The sequence below is a fragment of the Orycteropus afer genome, unplaced genomic scaffold (assembly GCF_000298275.1).
Source record: "Orycteropus afer afer isolate SDZICR_OR568_19922 unplaced genomic scaffold, OryAfe1.0 scaffold00205, whole genome shotgun sequence".
Classification (NCBI taxonomy): Eukaryota; Metazoa; Chordata; class Mammalia; order Tubulidentata; family Orycteropodidae; genus Orycteropus; species Orycteropus afer.
In genome coordinates, this window is record NW_006921792.1 from 2,059,351 (window position 1) to 2,075,995 (window position 16,645).

The following is a 16,645-nucleotide window of genomic DNA, read 5'->3' on the forward strand; positions in this document are numbered from 1 at the left end:
TATAAACAAACATGCACACATACATACACACACATATATGTGTAAAATTTTGTTTGTTTTTTTAAGCCAGGCATAAACCCACAAGGCCAGGGAGAATGTGAGAAAAGAACATGAACAAAAGTTTGGATATTGAAACCTGACACAAAGTAGTAAACGTCTAAGCTAACCCAAGAAAAATGAGTTCCAAGCAGGCAGCAGAGAAAGTAAAGAATCAATTTACCAATGAACTCCCAAAAAACCCACTGCCATCAAGTTGATTCTGACTCATAGAAACCCCCATGGGATTTCTGAGGCAGTGAATCTTTACAGAAGCAGACTGCACTGTCACACTTCCGCAGAGTGGCTTGTGGGTTTGAACCACCAACCTTCTGGTTAGCAGTCAGATGCCTAAGGCACTGTGCTATCAGAGTTCCTTATGAATCCCCAAAAGGTTCAAGATTTAGCATCACTAAAGAAGAGCTCTGGTGGCATAGTGCCTAAGGCATTTGACTGCTAACCAGAAGGCTGACAGTACAATGCTACCAGCCACTCCTAGGAAGGAAGACTGGGCAATATACTTATGTAGAGAAACCACCTTGAAAACCCAAGGAGGGGTTGCTATAAGTTGAATCGACTCAATGGCAATGAGAGTTTATATACTCTGAAACTGAGGGTAAAGGGATAGGAACTAGGATAAGGAAAACTACAGTATTTTTCACAAATAGCACATTCATGGAAATAATGTATGCACATATAGAATAGGCAGAAATGATGAAATTATGTTAAAAAAGTTCTGACACATTTCACCATGTATGTCTCGTGACCTTTCCAGGAGTAAATTTCAGCTTCACTTGCCTTCTCTTAATAGACTGAAAATGTTACCTTTAATTATACTTGTACAATAAAGGAATAAGCCATGCTCAAGAAGTGATAAGAGTTTGGTAGCACCTGGGTATCAGAAAATAACAACTGAAACTGTGTGTTTCCTCAGAGGCAGTTCGCAGCAGGCCTGAGACTTGTGGAGTTCCCCGTAGCCAATCTGTACCGAGGCACATGCAGGTAGGTAAGCAACTGTGCGCAGGTCTGCCACAGGCTGCACCAACTTGTCCGAAGGCAGCCCAGGGCTGTTGCCAGAACACACCCATGCACCACGGTGCTAGCCCCATGTAAAACCCAGTGGCAGAGTTGTGTGGATGCGGGGGAGCACTGCTCTGGCCCCACAGGGCCCCAAGGCACCCCATCGGACTTGTCTTGTTGGAGTAAGAGATTTGCGAACCCTCTGCACCAGAGATTCTCACACCTGCCCTGTAGCATCCGCAGAAGTAGGAGATTCAAACCACTGAAGCACAGTGACTAGTCAGCCAGATGGCAGTGTAGAACGTACAGGCTGAGGGGTGCTGGCCTGGCTCATCTAAGTGGCCTTTCTGGCCCAGGTGTGTAGACTTGTGCACCTCATGGGCTGAGGGCAACTCTCCTGGCAAGGGCCGTTTCTGGGGCAAATAAAGGAATTTCTTCCTGCATTGGAGGAAAAGGTTTGCAGAGCAGGGAAGGAATCCTGCTGGGAGAGGGGAAGCTTTAGAAACTTGAAGGCATCCTGGAGATGGTCTGCTGCTGGGAACCAAACCTCCATGTCAACAGGCACCATGATGAAGACTCAACAGTAAATCCATTGAACAGGGGGAGAAAAGAAATGAAAGTCATCAACATGTAAAAACTTATTGGTATTGCCCACTTTGGAAAACAATGCACAGGGGTTACACGGTATGCAAAAATGTGTATGTGTTATTTAGGTTAGAGTACAGCAGTTCAAAGTCTAAAGAATCAGTCAGAAATTAAATTATGTGAAAAAATCTTCAAAGGAAGGTTTTGATAGCAGTTATTTCTAACTATTCCACTTTCAAAATGTGTTTTTAGGAACCTTTTTATCAATAAGGACAAAAAAAGTTATGATAAGTTTAAAACTTCATGTTATACAAATCACTAAGTCTACCTATATGCCTCCCTTAGCACTTCCCAGCATAGCTGTTTGTGTGCATCTTCCATAGTGGGCTATAAAGTTCTTAAGGGCAGAATCCAAATTTCTTTTTCGTATCTTCCCTAGTTCCTAGCCCAATGTTTTATATGGTAAGCCTTAAGTACTGACTTTTTTTTTATTATTATCATTCAAAAAAAACTTATGGTATTAAAGGGGGCGGGGGAAGGCAGGTAGACGCCCCCAACCAGACGCCCCCAACCAGACAAGTGATCCTCTTCCACCTGACAGAAGGCTGAAACTTGTTCTTTTGAAAAGGTAGGTCTGTGACTGGTGGTTACAAGGAATGGGTGAGTCCTGGAGTATGAAGTGATTGTTGTACCTTCACATTGGAATTCAAGACCACCCACGACAGAATCGTGGCACCCAGGCCTTCATCCTCCAGACAGGAGAATGGTACAATATCCGCTGGGTCATTGTTATTATTGTGTGCCATTCATTAGATCCTGATTCACAGGACAGAGTAGAACTGCCCCACAGGGTTTCCTAGGCTTTAATCTTTATGGGAACAGATCACTAGATCTTTTCTTCCATGGAGTGGCTGGTGGGTTCGAACCACTAAAGTGCTTAACCATTGCTACATCAGGGCTTCTTCACTGGGCCAACAGACCCAATGATCAGTCCAACTAGGTCACCCTACAGTCAAGCTCACAACCAGCAAGCCCCACCAGTAAGCCCAAAGCTTCTGAGAACCTTTTTAGTTCTCTACTGTAAAGAGTGGCTACTAGATAATAAGTATGACCACACATCCAAGGAATGGTCCAATATGCATTATATTGACCAAAACAAATAGGGGGGGAAAAAAAAAAGCAGTATGGAAGAAAGAGACCACTTAAGTAGAAGATAACTTAAATACAAAAAAAAAAAAAAAAGAACATCTCTAGAGACTAAAGAGAAGGTGACACAAATGGTTAAGTGCTCTGCTGCAAACCAAGATATTGGCAGTTCAAACCCTCCTAAGTGGCTCCGGAGGAGAAAGACCTGGCAATTTGCTTCTATAAAGATTACAGCCAAGAAACAGGTATGGGGCAGTTCTATTCTGTCATGGTGGGTCCAATATGAGTTGGAATTGACTTGAAATCACCCAACAACAGCAACATTACAACCTGAAACAAGAATATAATTCTGGCAAAAATCAGGCATTCTCTAGGAAGCATAGGAAAAAAGAGAGGAAGATGTTTTTTAAAAAAAGGAGAAAAAGAAATTTAGAAAGCAATAGTCAAATAAAATCAGTTCCATAAAAAGAAGCAAAGAAAATCAAGATGAAAAAAAACAAATAATTAATTTTAAAAACTTCCTACAACTTATTGTTGTGCCTAGGTTATGAAGGAGATGCTCGGAGAGGAATATGCTAACACACGACAATGCAAATGCAATAAGAAAGTTTATTAGCTAACTTAAGTTAGGGTCTTTGCCCTTACCAGGTCAGTGGCTTAAGCAAAAGACCCCCTGCCCCGGTATTCTCACAAATTTATGGAACAATATGGGGAGGGGCAGCACCAGGGCGAGAGGGTACAGATGATTGGTTGTTGCTAAGGGATTTAGGGCAGTGATCTAAGATGTTGGGGGACGTAAAGAAACCCCCCCGGCTCCAAAGTTCACTTAGGAAAATATTATCTAGGGAGGATGGAGGCTCAGGTATGTGGGAGACTTTCAGGAGCCCAACAAATCTCCGATATGTGTTGAATCCGGATGGCTTTTGTGATGCGTGCTGAGTTCGGAGGAAGTTCCTTGATACCTGCTGAGACTGGAGGGCAGATAAAGGCCCTAAAGAGTCCAAAAGTTCTGTTACTAATGCTGACACTAAAAGGTTTCTGGTTAAAGATTTTCCTGGAGGCTACTAGAGCTCTCAGACTCACATTATGAACATGAGCTTTCATGTTAAAAGGGCCCACTAGAACCTAGGGGAGCTCTGGTAGCATAGTGCCTAAGGCACCTGACTGCTAACCAGAAGGCTGGTGGTTCAAACCCACCAGTCACTCCTCAGAAGGAAGGTTGGGCAATCTGCTTCTGTAGTGATATTGCCTGGGAAACCCAAAGAGGGGTTGTTATGAGTCAGGTCCGACTCGAGGGCAAATAACAACAGAACCTAGAACAGTGGATGAAAACAGACTGCTTTCCAGAGAGAAACAAGAAAAACAGGTCAAGAATCAGAATGGCTTTAGAGGCTAGAATGCAAAAAAGCAAAATTCTCAAAGAAATTATTTTCAAATTAGAATACCAAACCATTCAAATTTTCAATCAAGTATCAAGGCAGAATAAAATTATTTTCAGAATGAAAAAGGCTTTGTCATTGACCCCATACACAACAGAATGAAATGCTGCTGGTTCCTGTGCCATCTCCTTGTTTGGTTGCAGTTGGGACCACTGTGATCCATAGGGTTTTCACTGGCTGATTTTCGGAAGTAGATCACTGACCTTTCTTCCTAGTTCACAAAAAAACCCTCATTACTGTAGAGTCAAATCCAACTCATAGAGATTCCTCCTTGGGTTTCCAAGGCAGTATCTCATGGAAGTAGATTGCCTAGTCTTCCTACCAAGGAGTGGCTGGTAGGTTTGAACTGCCAGCCTTTTGGTTAGCAGTCAAGTGCCTTAGGCACTATGCCACCAGAGCTCCCAGTCCACTGGAGTCTGGAAATGTTGCTGCTGTTAAGTGCAGTCAAGTCAGTCCCAACCGAGCAACCCTACATATAACAGAATGAAAGATCATCCAGTCCTGTGCCATCATCACAACTGTTGCCATGATTGAGTCCATCTTTGCAGCCACTGTGTCAATCCATCTCACTGAGGGCTTCCCTTTTTCACTGACCCTCCTTTATCCAGCATATTCTTCTCCAGGGACTGGTCCCTTCTAACAACCAAAATATGAGACGAAGCCTGGCCATTCTTGCTTCTAAAGAACACTCTGGCTGTACTTTCTCCAAGATAAAATTGTTCGTTCTTCTAGCAGTCCATGGTACCTTCAATATTCTTCAACAGTACAATTCAAAAGCATCAGCTCTTCTGCAGTCTTCCTTATTCACTGTCCAGTTCTCACATGCATATGAAACTACTGAAAATACCATTGCGTGGGTCAGGCGCACCTTAGTCTTCAAAGTGACATCTTTGCTCTTGAACACTTCAAAGAGGTCCTTTGCACCAGATTTGGCCAATGCAACACAATGTATGATTTCCTGATTGCTGCTTCTATAGGCATTGATTGTGGATCCAAGTAAAATGAAATATTTGACAACTTTAATCTTTTCTCCATTTATCAAGATGTTTCTGATTGGTCCAGTTGTGATGATTTTTGTTTTCTTTACACTGAGGTGTAATCCATCCTGAAGGCTGTAGTCTTTCACCTTCTTCAGTTAACCTCCCACAAAAGCCGGGATGGAGTGGGAAGGAAACTTTTTGTTTTCTTAAAAAATCCCATAAAATCATTTGACTATGGACCCAAAGTGCTGAGTGTTTACACGAGGGAGAGATAACTTTACCTCCACATGATTAAGAAAGATGTGGTACATGATACGGCATCTCAAGTTGCGTCTTTAAATGTGCATGGTTTTCAAAAGGTAAAGCAATATAAAGGCAAAGCCTTAATGCACCGCTCTCAAGGCTGAAGCTGGTAACAGACTTATGAAACCCAATTTAGTTTGAAGAGGGCTTATAGAGGCCCGAAGCAGTCTGCAACAATGGCATGTCAACTCATGTACAACCATAAATAATACATCTCCATTCTGGAGGGCCTTCAGAGTTTTCAATGGCTTGTGTGAAAGACAAAATCTGGTTCACCCTAGGTCTATTTCTGCCTCACTGGAACCATATTCTCACATCATTCCCAGTCCATTCCTATACTTACTAGCCTGATCCAGAACCACATCAACAATGTACATGAGAAAACAAATTTCATTTACTACTTGGCTCTAAACGTTGTATAACCTAACCTAACTCACTGGCGTCTAGCTGGATCCGACTCATAGCGACTCCCCTTGGGTTTCCGAGGCGGTATCACTACAGAAGTAGATTGCCCAACCTTCCTTCCGAGGAGTGGCTGGTGGGTAGCACTATGCCACCAGAGCTCCCAAACATTGTATGTTGTTGTTGTTATATGCCATCGAGTCAGACCTGACTCATAGTGACCCCTCCTTGGGTTTCCAAGGCAGTATCACTATGCAAGTAGATTGCCCAACCTTCCTTCCGAGAAGTAGCTGGTGGATTTGAACCGCCAGCCTTCTGGTTAGCAGTCAAATGCCTTACGCACTATGCTAACAGAGCTCCTCATGCCGTTGTATAGTACTTCATTAATTTCATTAATATACCATGAAAATAAAAATTGCCAGGAGGTCAGCCTGGATGATACTTTTTATAACAAAAGGGAAGGATGGTTGAGACCCACTAGTTGGGATACAGAAAGAAGTCTATCCCCAATGACTATAAGATATCCTTACCTGAATGAATAGTGAAATAAGAGAGACAAAACAATCTTGTCTCACTAATATTCAGATTGTCCATTAGCTATATGCCTGTGCCCTACACAATGCAGAATTTTAATCCATGTTAGATGAACGAATTTGAAAAAAGAAAAATAAAAAGCAACATGAGTTAAATGAAGAACAACAATTTGTTTTCAAATTTCAAATACAGGATCACTTCAGCCCCAAGTTCCATAAGTTCCTAGTAAATGCAACCACTCCAGTGATGTAAGATCTTGTCAACCTAGCCAAACCCTACAAAATACCACTGCCATCAAGTCGATTCCGACTCATAGAAACCTTACAGGACAGAGTAAAACTGTCTCTGTAGGGTTTCCAAAGCTGTAAAAATGTACAGAAGCAGACCGACTTATTTTTCTAAGTGGAAATGCTAGTAGGTTTAAAGTGCCTGGTAGGTTCAGAACAGCTGGTAGTTCTAATCAGCAACCTTTCAGTTAGCAATTGAGTGCTTAATCACTGTGCCACCAGGGCTCCTGGCCAGGTCCTACAAAATACACAAAAGTTCAATGACAAGCTTTAACTATTACAACAGACGTCCTTTATGTCTCATTGCAATGTGTTTACATTCTACTCGGCATATGCTGTTACTGGACTCAATTTTAAAAGTACAAGTTTAATCAATAATTATACTCAAGTATGCACAAAGCTATATATTAGCATTACTAGTGGTTTGAAATATCATAGGATCTTACAAGAGAACTTTAAAGGTATTCTACTTCACTTTAACACAAGAGTGTGTTTTATAATAATGTTAGTTTAGTCTTACCCTCATGGCTTGACTGCACTAATGCAAAAGCTTTCAAACAGATCTGCTTCCCTTTCCAATCTATTCTCCACCAGCAATTAGCAGAACTTCTCAACAGGTAGATCAGATCACGCTGCTTCCTGCTTGAAACTCTGAAGGCACCCCTCCACAGTCCCTTTTCTTTGCCCTCTTACCATGGCAGGTCCAGCCTCCAGGTGCCCTCCCCTCACCATTCTATTCTCTCTTTCTTTCCCAATCCAGGGCTTCTGCCTTTGCTCCCCCTGCAGCTCACTCTCCCAATCCAACCCTCCCCATTCCCCACTCCAATGACCAGCTCCACCTCATTCAAGTGTCAGCTTAAATATCACCTCTTCAGATATGCTTTCTTCTACTTCTTTTTTTACTTATTTTTATTATGGTAAAAATATTCTTAAAAATATTTGCCATCTTAACTGTGTACACAATTTAGCAACATTGATAATTACATACTTCCAAGTTGTTGTTGTTGTTGTGTGCCGTCGAGTCGGCCCCGACTCATAGCGACCCCTCCTTGGGTTTCCGAGGCAGTATCACTACGGAAGTAGGAGTGCCCAACCTTCCTTCCAAGGAGTGGCTGGTGGGTTTGAACCGCCAGCCTTCTGGTTAGCAGTCAAGTGCTTTAGCCACTTGCTACTACTCTTTTCCACATCACTTCACCACCTGAACATAAACTCAATACCCCCAAGAAAGGTAAGGACTTCCTAAACATCTACCCCCACACAATTCTATGTTTTCTTCATACTACATATATCAATTTGTAATTATTTCTTTGCTTATTTTTTGATCCATCTTTCTCACCAGTCTGTAAGTACTATTTAAACATAAGGACCTTGTCCTGTTATTCCTCTCCAGATCCCAAGCCCTCTATAGTTGTCAACTGAATTCAGATGGTCACCCAAACTGAATCAATACTCCTAGGGCTGGGAGACTTACTATACAACAAAGTACCTCACTCCAAAACTGGTTTTATTATTTGTTCCTTTCTTTACTGAAACCTACACTTGGGGTCTTAAATTTCCCTCCAAAATCAGTCAAGTCAAGATTGACCCCCTGAACTTCACCTAGAGGAGTAGTTCTTGTCACTATTTGGTTCATGAACCTCTAATCTTTTGAAGGCAATATAAAGCTCCCTTCTCAAGCAAAAACACACTCCACATATCCATACCCTCCTCCCTGGCCCATCACAGACCCCAGACAAGCCCTGCCCCACACGAGGAACCAATTCAACTTTTTGCAATGTAATTCTTGAGAACCAAAGTCTAAAAAATTTAAACGTGAGCTCAAATCAAAGAGCAAGTTCAAGGAGAAAAAGATAAATTTAATTCAATTACATGCCAGGTGCTTTCACATCTCATTTAACAGGTTACGCCTGGCATCAATACATTTTCCAGTCTAAAGGAAACTTTCTCACTTTAGAAATAAGAAAACTGAAGCTCCAAAAGGTAATAGGCTCATCCAAGGTCACCCACTTGTCAGTGATCAGGTTAGGACAGGAAGTCAGATCTCTGATCCCCCAACTGGATGCTCTTTCCATTTAAATTTCGCTGGTTTCTTAGATTGCGCGCCCAGAATGCCAGCGCTGTCAGAACTGGAAGAGAATGCCAGGCAGATAACCAGGAAGACAGGGAGAGAACAGGCAGAGCAGGAAAGGGTCACTCTTTCCCCACCCGCCTGGAAGTTTGCAACATAGGCGGGGGGTGGGGAAGGAGGGGAAAAGACTCTCAGCGCTCACCTGTCGGGGGCCCAGAGGCGGGTGGTACGGTCTCGGGACACTGACACAAAGGCCCCCGGCGGATAGAAGCAGTTCACCAGGCCCCGCACGTCCAGCTCGTGGCCCGGAAGCGAGCAGTTCAGCCGGTACCTGGCGGCACCGCTCGCCATGGTCCGCGACGGTCCGGCGCCGCGGGACCGGGACACTGCGCGAGGTCAGTCGGCAGGAGACGCGAAAAGTTCCCCAGGCGGCGGTGGGAGCGGGACTTGCAGGTGACTGGCGGCCGAAAACCGGAAGAGCCTGAAACCGGTGCGGAAGGGAGGCCGGGAAGGGGCGCGCCTAGTGGGCCGAGTGACACAGCAACCCTGACATGCACACCGGAATTCATCATCCGCCTTAGCCCGCCATGACGCAAAGCTTGTGCGCCCAGACTTTCGAATCCAGCAGGATCTGAGACTTGCTTGCCTACTATGTTGTGAACCTCCTGCTGAGAAAGCGATAAGGACACTCACACCTGCCCACGCGAGCCCGGACTAGGCTTTTTGCTGTAAATCGGGAAATGGGCCTGGACTACTAATCCCACAATGCCACGCGCCATCTGGGTGTGAATTTCCGGTGCGCTAAGTCTCCATCCTTTAAATCTGTGTCCTACCCCCTGCACTCTGCAGATTGTGTGAGATTGCTTCATGTATTTCGTTAAAGCACTTTCACTCCCTTCTTCCCAAGCGTCTGCATATCCTCCAGTAGTTTTAATAAGCTAAACGTTTTTCAGTTAAAACGTGAGAGCTTTGATCCAAATTGGAAAGGAGTAATCACTTCCCGCCTTTTCAAGCTATCCGGATCTCCTTTTCTTGTTATCAAGGTTGGCGAAGAATTTGGTGGTCCGCGTCAATTTTGTTTTGTTCTTTACTTGCCTAAGGAGTTCTGCTGGTACAGTGCCAAGGCATTTGACTGCTACCCAGAAAGTTGGTGGTTCAAACCCATCAGCCACTCACTCCATGGAAGGAAGACTGGGCAATCTACTTGCGTAAAGATTCACCGCCTCAGAAACCCAATGAGGTAGCTATGAGTCGGAATCCCCTGGATGGTAGTGGGTTGGGTTTGGTTTGGTTTTATTTGCATACTGATTTCCGGAGATCTTGTTAAAATGTAGCTTTTGATTCTGTAAGTTTGGGAAGGAGCTGAGAATATTTTTAACAAGTCCCCCAGTGATGCTGCTTCTGTGTGATTTATGACGAGCCATGAGGGTGTACATCACCTGCCTCCTCCTTTTCAACTTCATTTACCCTTCCTTCCATCCACTGTTATCTTGAATCTAACTCAACTTCTCTACAAATATTAATTGCAAAGTCCAGTGCACACTTTTCTAACTTCTCCTTTCTTGAAACTCTAAGTTCTGAAGCTTTGCTGGCTTAGTTTGAGTCCTCTGACCTAAACCCTGAAATGTTGACATTTTCTCTCTTCTGTGATTATATCCTCTTTTTGGGTGTGACAATTAAAACTTTTTTTATTCCTAAAGATTGACTTATTCAAACTCCAGATCTGTATTTCCAGCTGTCAGCTAGAAATCTTCACTGGTTGTTTCTTCTTTAAATTATTTCAGCATACTCTATCCTGCCCTCTTCCTCCAGCCAATCCTACACAATTAAAATGTGATTATCTTTCTAAAATATGTTATTCCTCTGCTCAATAACTTATGATGGCTTACCTTCTTAAAAAGCAAACTCACTGCTTTCTAATCGATTCTGACTCATAGCAACCCAATTCCTGAGCCTGTAAATCTTTATGGAAGTAAATTGCCCAATCGTCCTTCTGTGGAGGAACTGGTGGGTTTGAACTACTGACCTTCTGATTAGGAGCCCAATGCCTTATCTGCAACACCACCAGACTTCCTTTATGCAGTAGCATATAGATAGTTCTCTACTTGCAATGGGGTTCCGTTCTGTTGACCCTGGTAATAGGTTCTGAGTAGTTGAATATCTTTTTTTAAGTTTTCATTATTCTTGCCTTTTATTATCAGTAGCTTTAAAAAATTGATCTTTATTTGCTTTTGGGGTCAATATGAGAATGATAACATCAACCAATTATGCACAGGAAAATTGTATGCAGCACATTATTAATGATAAAAATGAAAACCAGAGACTTCCGGTAAGATGGCAGATTAGGCAGACGCTCTTCAACAAAGAAAAGAGAAACCAATTGACAGAGATACAGAAGATAATCCTGGAGCCCTGAGCTTTGGAAGGAAATGTACAGAAGTGGATTAGGCACCAACTAGTGGAAGAACCTGAATGAAAACAGTGAGTACGGAGACAGATCTGTGGACTGTCAGCTGCTTTGACGGGACCAACAGCCTGAATGTTTCCAGGTGGTGTTGGTACCTGAGAATTGACCTAAAGATCAGGACTGATTGCCAAGGTCTGCAGGGATGAATGCGCTGTTGGCCAGGTGGCCAATAACTAGGAAGGGAAACAGCAAAGAGGGAGACTACCTAAGCTGTATGGAGGGCACCACCATTTCAATTGTTTACAAGCGGCAGCCATTTTGGATATTTAAAGTGACCAAGGATGTAGCCATTTTGAATGTTTGCAAGAGGTGGCCATTTTGAATATTTAAAGTGACAGCATTCTCATTTGGATTCCAGAGACCTTAGAATAGGCTTTGCTTCCCAAGGACAGCAGGGCCATATAGGAGGCTGACAACAGGAAAAGAGACAGATGGTGAGTGTATAAGTGCTGCCAACTAGTGAATAGAGGAGCTCAGTACTGTTCTTAACTTAGATAACATCCAAAGAAAATGAAAATCTTGGGCAAATCACTCCAACATACAATCACCAATTAAATATAAACACAAAAACATTACAATGTCTTGGAGACAAAAGACCATCATAGTCCCCACAAAGAAGCAAGATAAACCAGGAGAAACAAGTGAGCAGGATACAGACCAAGAACACATGTCTGAGGAAGAAACAGCAATGGAACTCCCTGATAAGGAATTCAAAAGAATTATATTTAAGTAGCTTCAATAGATTGAGAGAGAGATCAAAGAAAATATGGACAAAATTGAGGAAAACAGAAAGCTCTAGAACAATTTTGAAAGAGCAAAATGACAAAATAGATGAAAAATGAGAAATGATACAAAATCTATAGATAAATATCCAGAAGATTAATACTAAATTTTCAGAAATGGATAACACATTGAAATAGGCAAAGGAGTAGAATTGAATCAATGGAAATCAGTGAGATTTAAGACAAATACCTCAATACTTCTTTGAAAAGGGGTCAATCAGGAAAAAGATTGAAACAAAATGAAGAAACCCAAAGGTTCGCGTAAGATACCATCAAAAGGAATGACCTATGTGTAACTGGAATTCCAGAACAGGAAGAGACAAAAAAAAAAAAAAAAAAAAAAAAAAAAAAAAAAAAAAAAAAAAAAAAAAAGAAAATTGAGGAAGGTTTTTGGAAGAGAATTTCCCTGGTGTGATGAAAGATGAGAATATATCCATTCAAGAAGTCCCAATGAACCCCAAGCAGGATAGACCCCTGTGGTGGTTAAGTTTGTGTGTCAACTTGGCTGGGCCTGGTTGAGTGGCTGGGCATCTAAATGTTGGTATTCCCCATGATGAGATTGGTAATTAACTCCGTGGTGGAATATATTGGAGCAGCTGAGTAGTTGCTTTGGGTATGTGGTCTGCTTCCTGTATATAAGAAACAGCTTTGGGAATGGTCTCTACCTTATGGCACACTTGAACCCTGCATGTAGCCGTGTCATTGTTCAGCAGCATGCCATGCTCTGCCAACCTTGGGACTTTGAATGGACTTGAATTAATGGCATGCCATGTGGTTTGGTAACATCAGGACTGTGTCCTTTTATTTGTCAGCCTTGGGCTTGTCAGTCGCAGCAGCCAGGAGCTGTCTGAGTGACGAAAAACCTCTAGCTTCTGTGGGCCAGGAGCAGGAGGCAGAGCTAAAGCCCAAGACCAAGGGGCTTTTACCCAGCCCCTAGAGCCTGGCACTTTGAACTTGGACTTGAAGCCTCCAAACTGTTAGAAAATAAACTCCTGTTTGTTCAAGCCATCCCATTAGTAGGGTATTCTCATCACAGCAGAACTAGGTAACCAGAACAACCCCAAAGAAAATCACCAGGACATAATGTCATTAAACTCACCAAAACCAAAGACAAAGAATTCTGAAAGCAGCACTGGTAAAATGAAAAGTTACCTACAAGGAGCAACCAATAAGACTAAGCTCGGATTTCTCAGCAGAAACTGTGCAGGCAAGAAGACAATGGAATGGTATATACAAAACCCTGAAAGAAAAAAATTTCCAACCAAGAATTATATACCCAGAAAAATTGTCCCTCAAATACAATGATAAGCAGAAATTAAGGGAATTTGTTAACACTAGACCCACCTTACAAGAGATGCTTTGGACAGACCACCAACAACAGCAAAAAACATCTGACCATTGACACACATGATGACATAACCCAGAAACCAACCCAGTTATGGAAGTGTCCAAAAAATATAAGCCTACAAGATTGTAAACAGAACCAGAGACATCCATTGACAAATGAGGACAATTATAAACCAAAAAGAAGGAAAAATTGTATAGTTACAGAACTTCTAAATGATAGGGAAGTCAAGACAGCTGCAAGATAAAATGGACTTTTCTAAACATGGGAAGAAAATTATAAATCACAGGGTAACCTCAAAGAAAAATGATAAACCTTCACATCAAAATAAAAAAAAGGACAAGCAAAACTATTTAACAAATGCTAAAATGATAGCAACAAAGGAAATGATAACATGATTCATTAACAAAACTAGTTCAGCATGGAAAATTATACAGGATAAAGAAATCAACAACACCACAAAATAGGATGTAACAAAATGACAGCAACCAATTCATACTTGTCAATAATTACACTGAATGTCACTGGATAAATGCACCACTCAAGAGATGGAGAGTTGCGGGCTGCATAAGAAAACTAACCCATTGATATGCTGTCTACAAGAGAAACACTTTAGAGACAAAGACACAAGTAGACTAAAAATCAAAAGTTGGGAAAAGGTATATTAAGCAAATGGCAACCATTAAAGAGCAGGAGTGACATTATTAATTTCTGATCAAATTGGCTTTAAGACAAAAACCACAATAAGAGATAAAAAAGAATATATAATGATTAAAGGCCTCGACAAGAGGACGTGACCATCATAAATATCTATGCACCCAATGATAGAGCCCCAAAATACATAAATCAGACTTTAACAGAATTGAAAAGACAAACAGATGACTCCACAGTTATAGCAGGATATTTTACTACACTACTTTCAATCAAAGATAGAACTGGAAAGAAACTCAACAAAGATACAGAAGAAATAAACAATATAATTCACCAACTTGACCTTATAGACATCTACAGAGCACTTCACCAAACAACAGCACAATATACATTCTTTTCCAGTGCACATGGAATGTTCTTCAGCATAGACCATATGTGAGGCCATAAAGCAAGCCTTAATAAACTTAAAAACATTGAAATACTGCAAAGCATCTTCTCAGATCACAATGCTATCAAATTAGGAATCAACAATAGGAAGATCAACAGAAAAAGTGCAAACACATGAAAACTGAATAACACCCTCCTTGGAAATGACTGGGTAATAGAAAAAATAAAAAATGATATTAAAAAATTCCTTGAATCAAACGAGAATGAAAACACAACATACCAAAATCTTCGGGACACAGCAAAAACAGTGATCAGAGGCCAATTTATAGCAGTAAACGCACACATCAAAAAACATGAAAGAGCCAAAATCAACACCTTAACCCAACACAACCAATAATTAGAAAAAGAGCAGCAAAATAAGTCCTACAGTCACAGAAAGGAAATAATAAAGATTTGAGCAAGAATAAATAAAAAAGAAAATAGACAATAGAAGAAATCAACAAGACTAGAAGTTGGTTCTTTAAAAAGATTAATAAAATTGGCAAACCACTAGCAAATTTAACAAAGGAAAAGAAGAAAATACAAATAAGAAATGAAGTAAGCGACATCACAACTGAATCAACAGAAATTGAAAGGACAATATCAGGATACTATGAAGAGCTATACTCCAACAAAGTTGAAAATCTAGGAGAAATGGACAGATTTCTAGAAATATACTTAAAAAAAAAAAAAAAAAACTCATTGCTGTCAAGTCAACTCTGACTCATAGCAACCCCTCTGTGGGTTTCTGAGATGGTGTTGCCATGGAAATAGATTGCCCAATCTTCCTTCAAAGGAGTGGCTGGTGGATTTGAACTGCCACACTTCTGGTTAGTAATCAACTACGTACCTAAATTAACGGAGGCTGGGATGAAAAATTTAAACTGACCCATAACAAAAGAAGAAATGGAACAAGTCATTAAAAAAATTATCAGCAACAACAACAAAAGTCCTGGCCCAGAGAGTTTCACTGGTGAATTCTACCAAATGTTTGGAGAAGAACTGACACCAATCCTACTCAAACTCTTCCAGTGCATAGAAAAGGATGGAATCCTCCCAAATTCATTTTATGAAGCAAGCATAACCCTGATACCAAAACCAGGCAAAGACATCATCACTCAAAAGGAAAACTACACACCAATATCCCTCATGAATACAGATGCAAAAATCTTCAACAAAATACTAGCCAATAGATTCCAATGACATATCAAAAAAAATAATACATTATGACCAAGTGGGGTTCATACCAGATATACAAGGATGGTTCAACATTAGAAAAACAACGTCATCCACCACATAAGTAAAACAAAGGAATAGAACCACATGATCATATCAATAGATGCAGAAAAGCCATTTGATAAAATCCAACACCCATTCCTGATCAAAACTTTCAGTAAAATCGGAATAGAAGGGAAATTCCTCAACATAATAAAGGGCATATATGCAAAACCAACAGCCAACATTATTCTCAATAGTGAAAGACTCAAACCATTCCCCTTGCAAACAGGAACTGGACAAGGATGCCGTTTCACCACTTAAATTCAACATTTTATTGGAAGTCCTAGCCAGGTCCATAAGGCAAGAAAGGGAAATCAAAGACATCCAAATTGGTAAGGAAGAAGTAAAACTATCCCCAATTTGATGATGATATGATCCTATGCATAGAAAACCCAAGAGACTCAGAAAAAAGAAAAAAAAAAGAAAGAAAAAAAAAAAAACAGCTACTGGAACTAATTCAGAGATTTAGCATAGTGGCAGAATATAAGAACAACATACAAAAATCACTTGGATTCCTCTACACTAGTAAAGAGATTGCTGAAAAAGAAATAAGGAAATCAATACCATTTACAATAGCTGCCAAAAAATATATAAATAAATAAAATACTTGGGAAAATAAATCTCACTAGGGACACAAAAGATGTGTACAAAGAAAACTACAAACCACTACTCCAAGAAACCATAAGAGATCTACATAAATGGAAGAACATCCCATGCTCATGGATAGGAAGACTGAACATTGTGAGAATGTCAATACTACCCAAAGCAATCTCTGCATTCAGTGCAATCCCAATCTAGATCCTATCAGCATTCTTTAAGGATATGGAAAAAAAAAATCACTAATTTTATATGGAAAGGCAAGAGACCTCGGATAAGCAAGGCACTATTGAAGAAGA

The 16,645-nt window shown here is 41.0% G+C and overlaps 1 protein-coding gene across 1 annotated transcript in view; it reads right to left on the reverse strand.

Annotated features, from left to right (window-relative positions):
• Positions 1 to 9,151, reverse strand: part of PLAA (phospholipase A2 activating protein) — a 58,814-nt gene extending 49,663 nt beyond the window's left edge. The window contains exon 1 of the mRNA XM_007948134.2: positions 9,003 to 9,151. Within this exon, the coding sequence (XP_007946325.1) occupies positions 9,003 to 9,151 (149 nt within the window). The remainder of the gene's footprint in view (positions 1 to 9,002) is intronic.
• Positions 9,152 to 16,645: the final 7,494 nt, after the last annotated feature.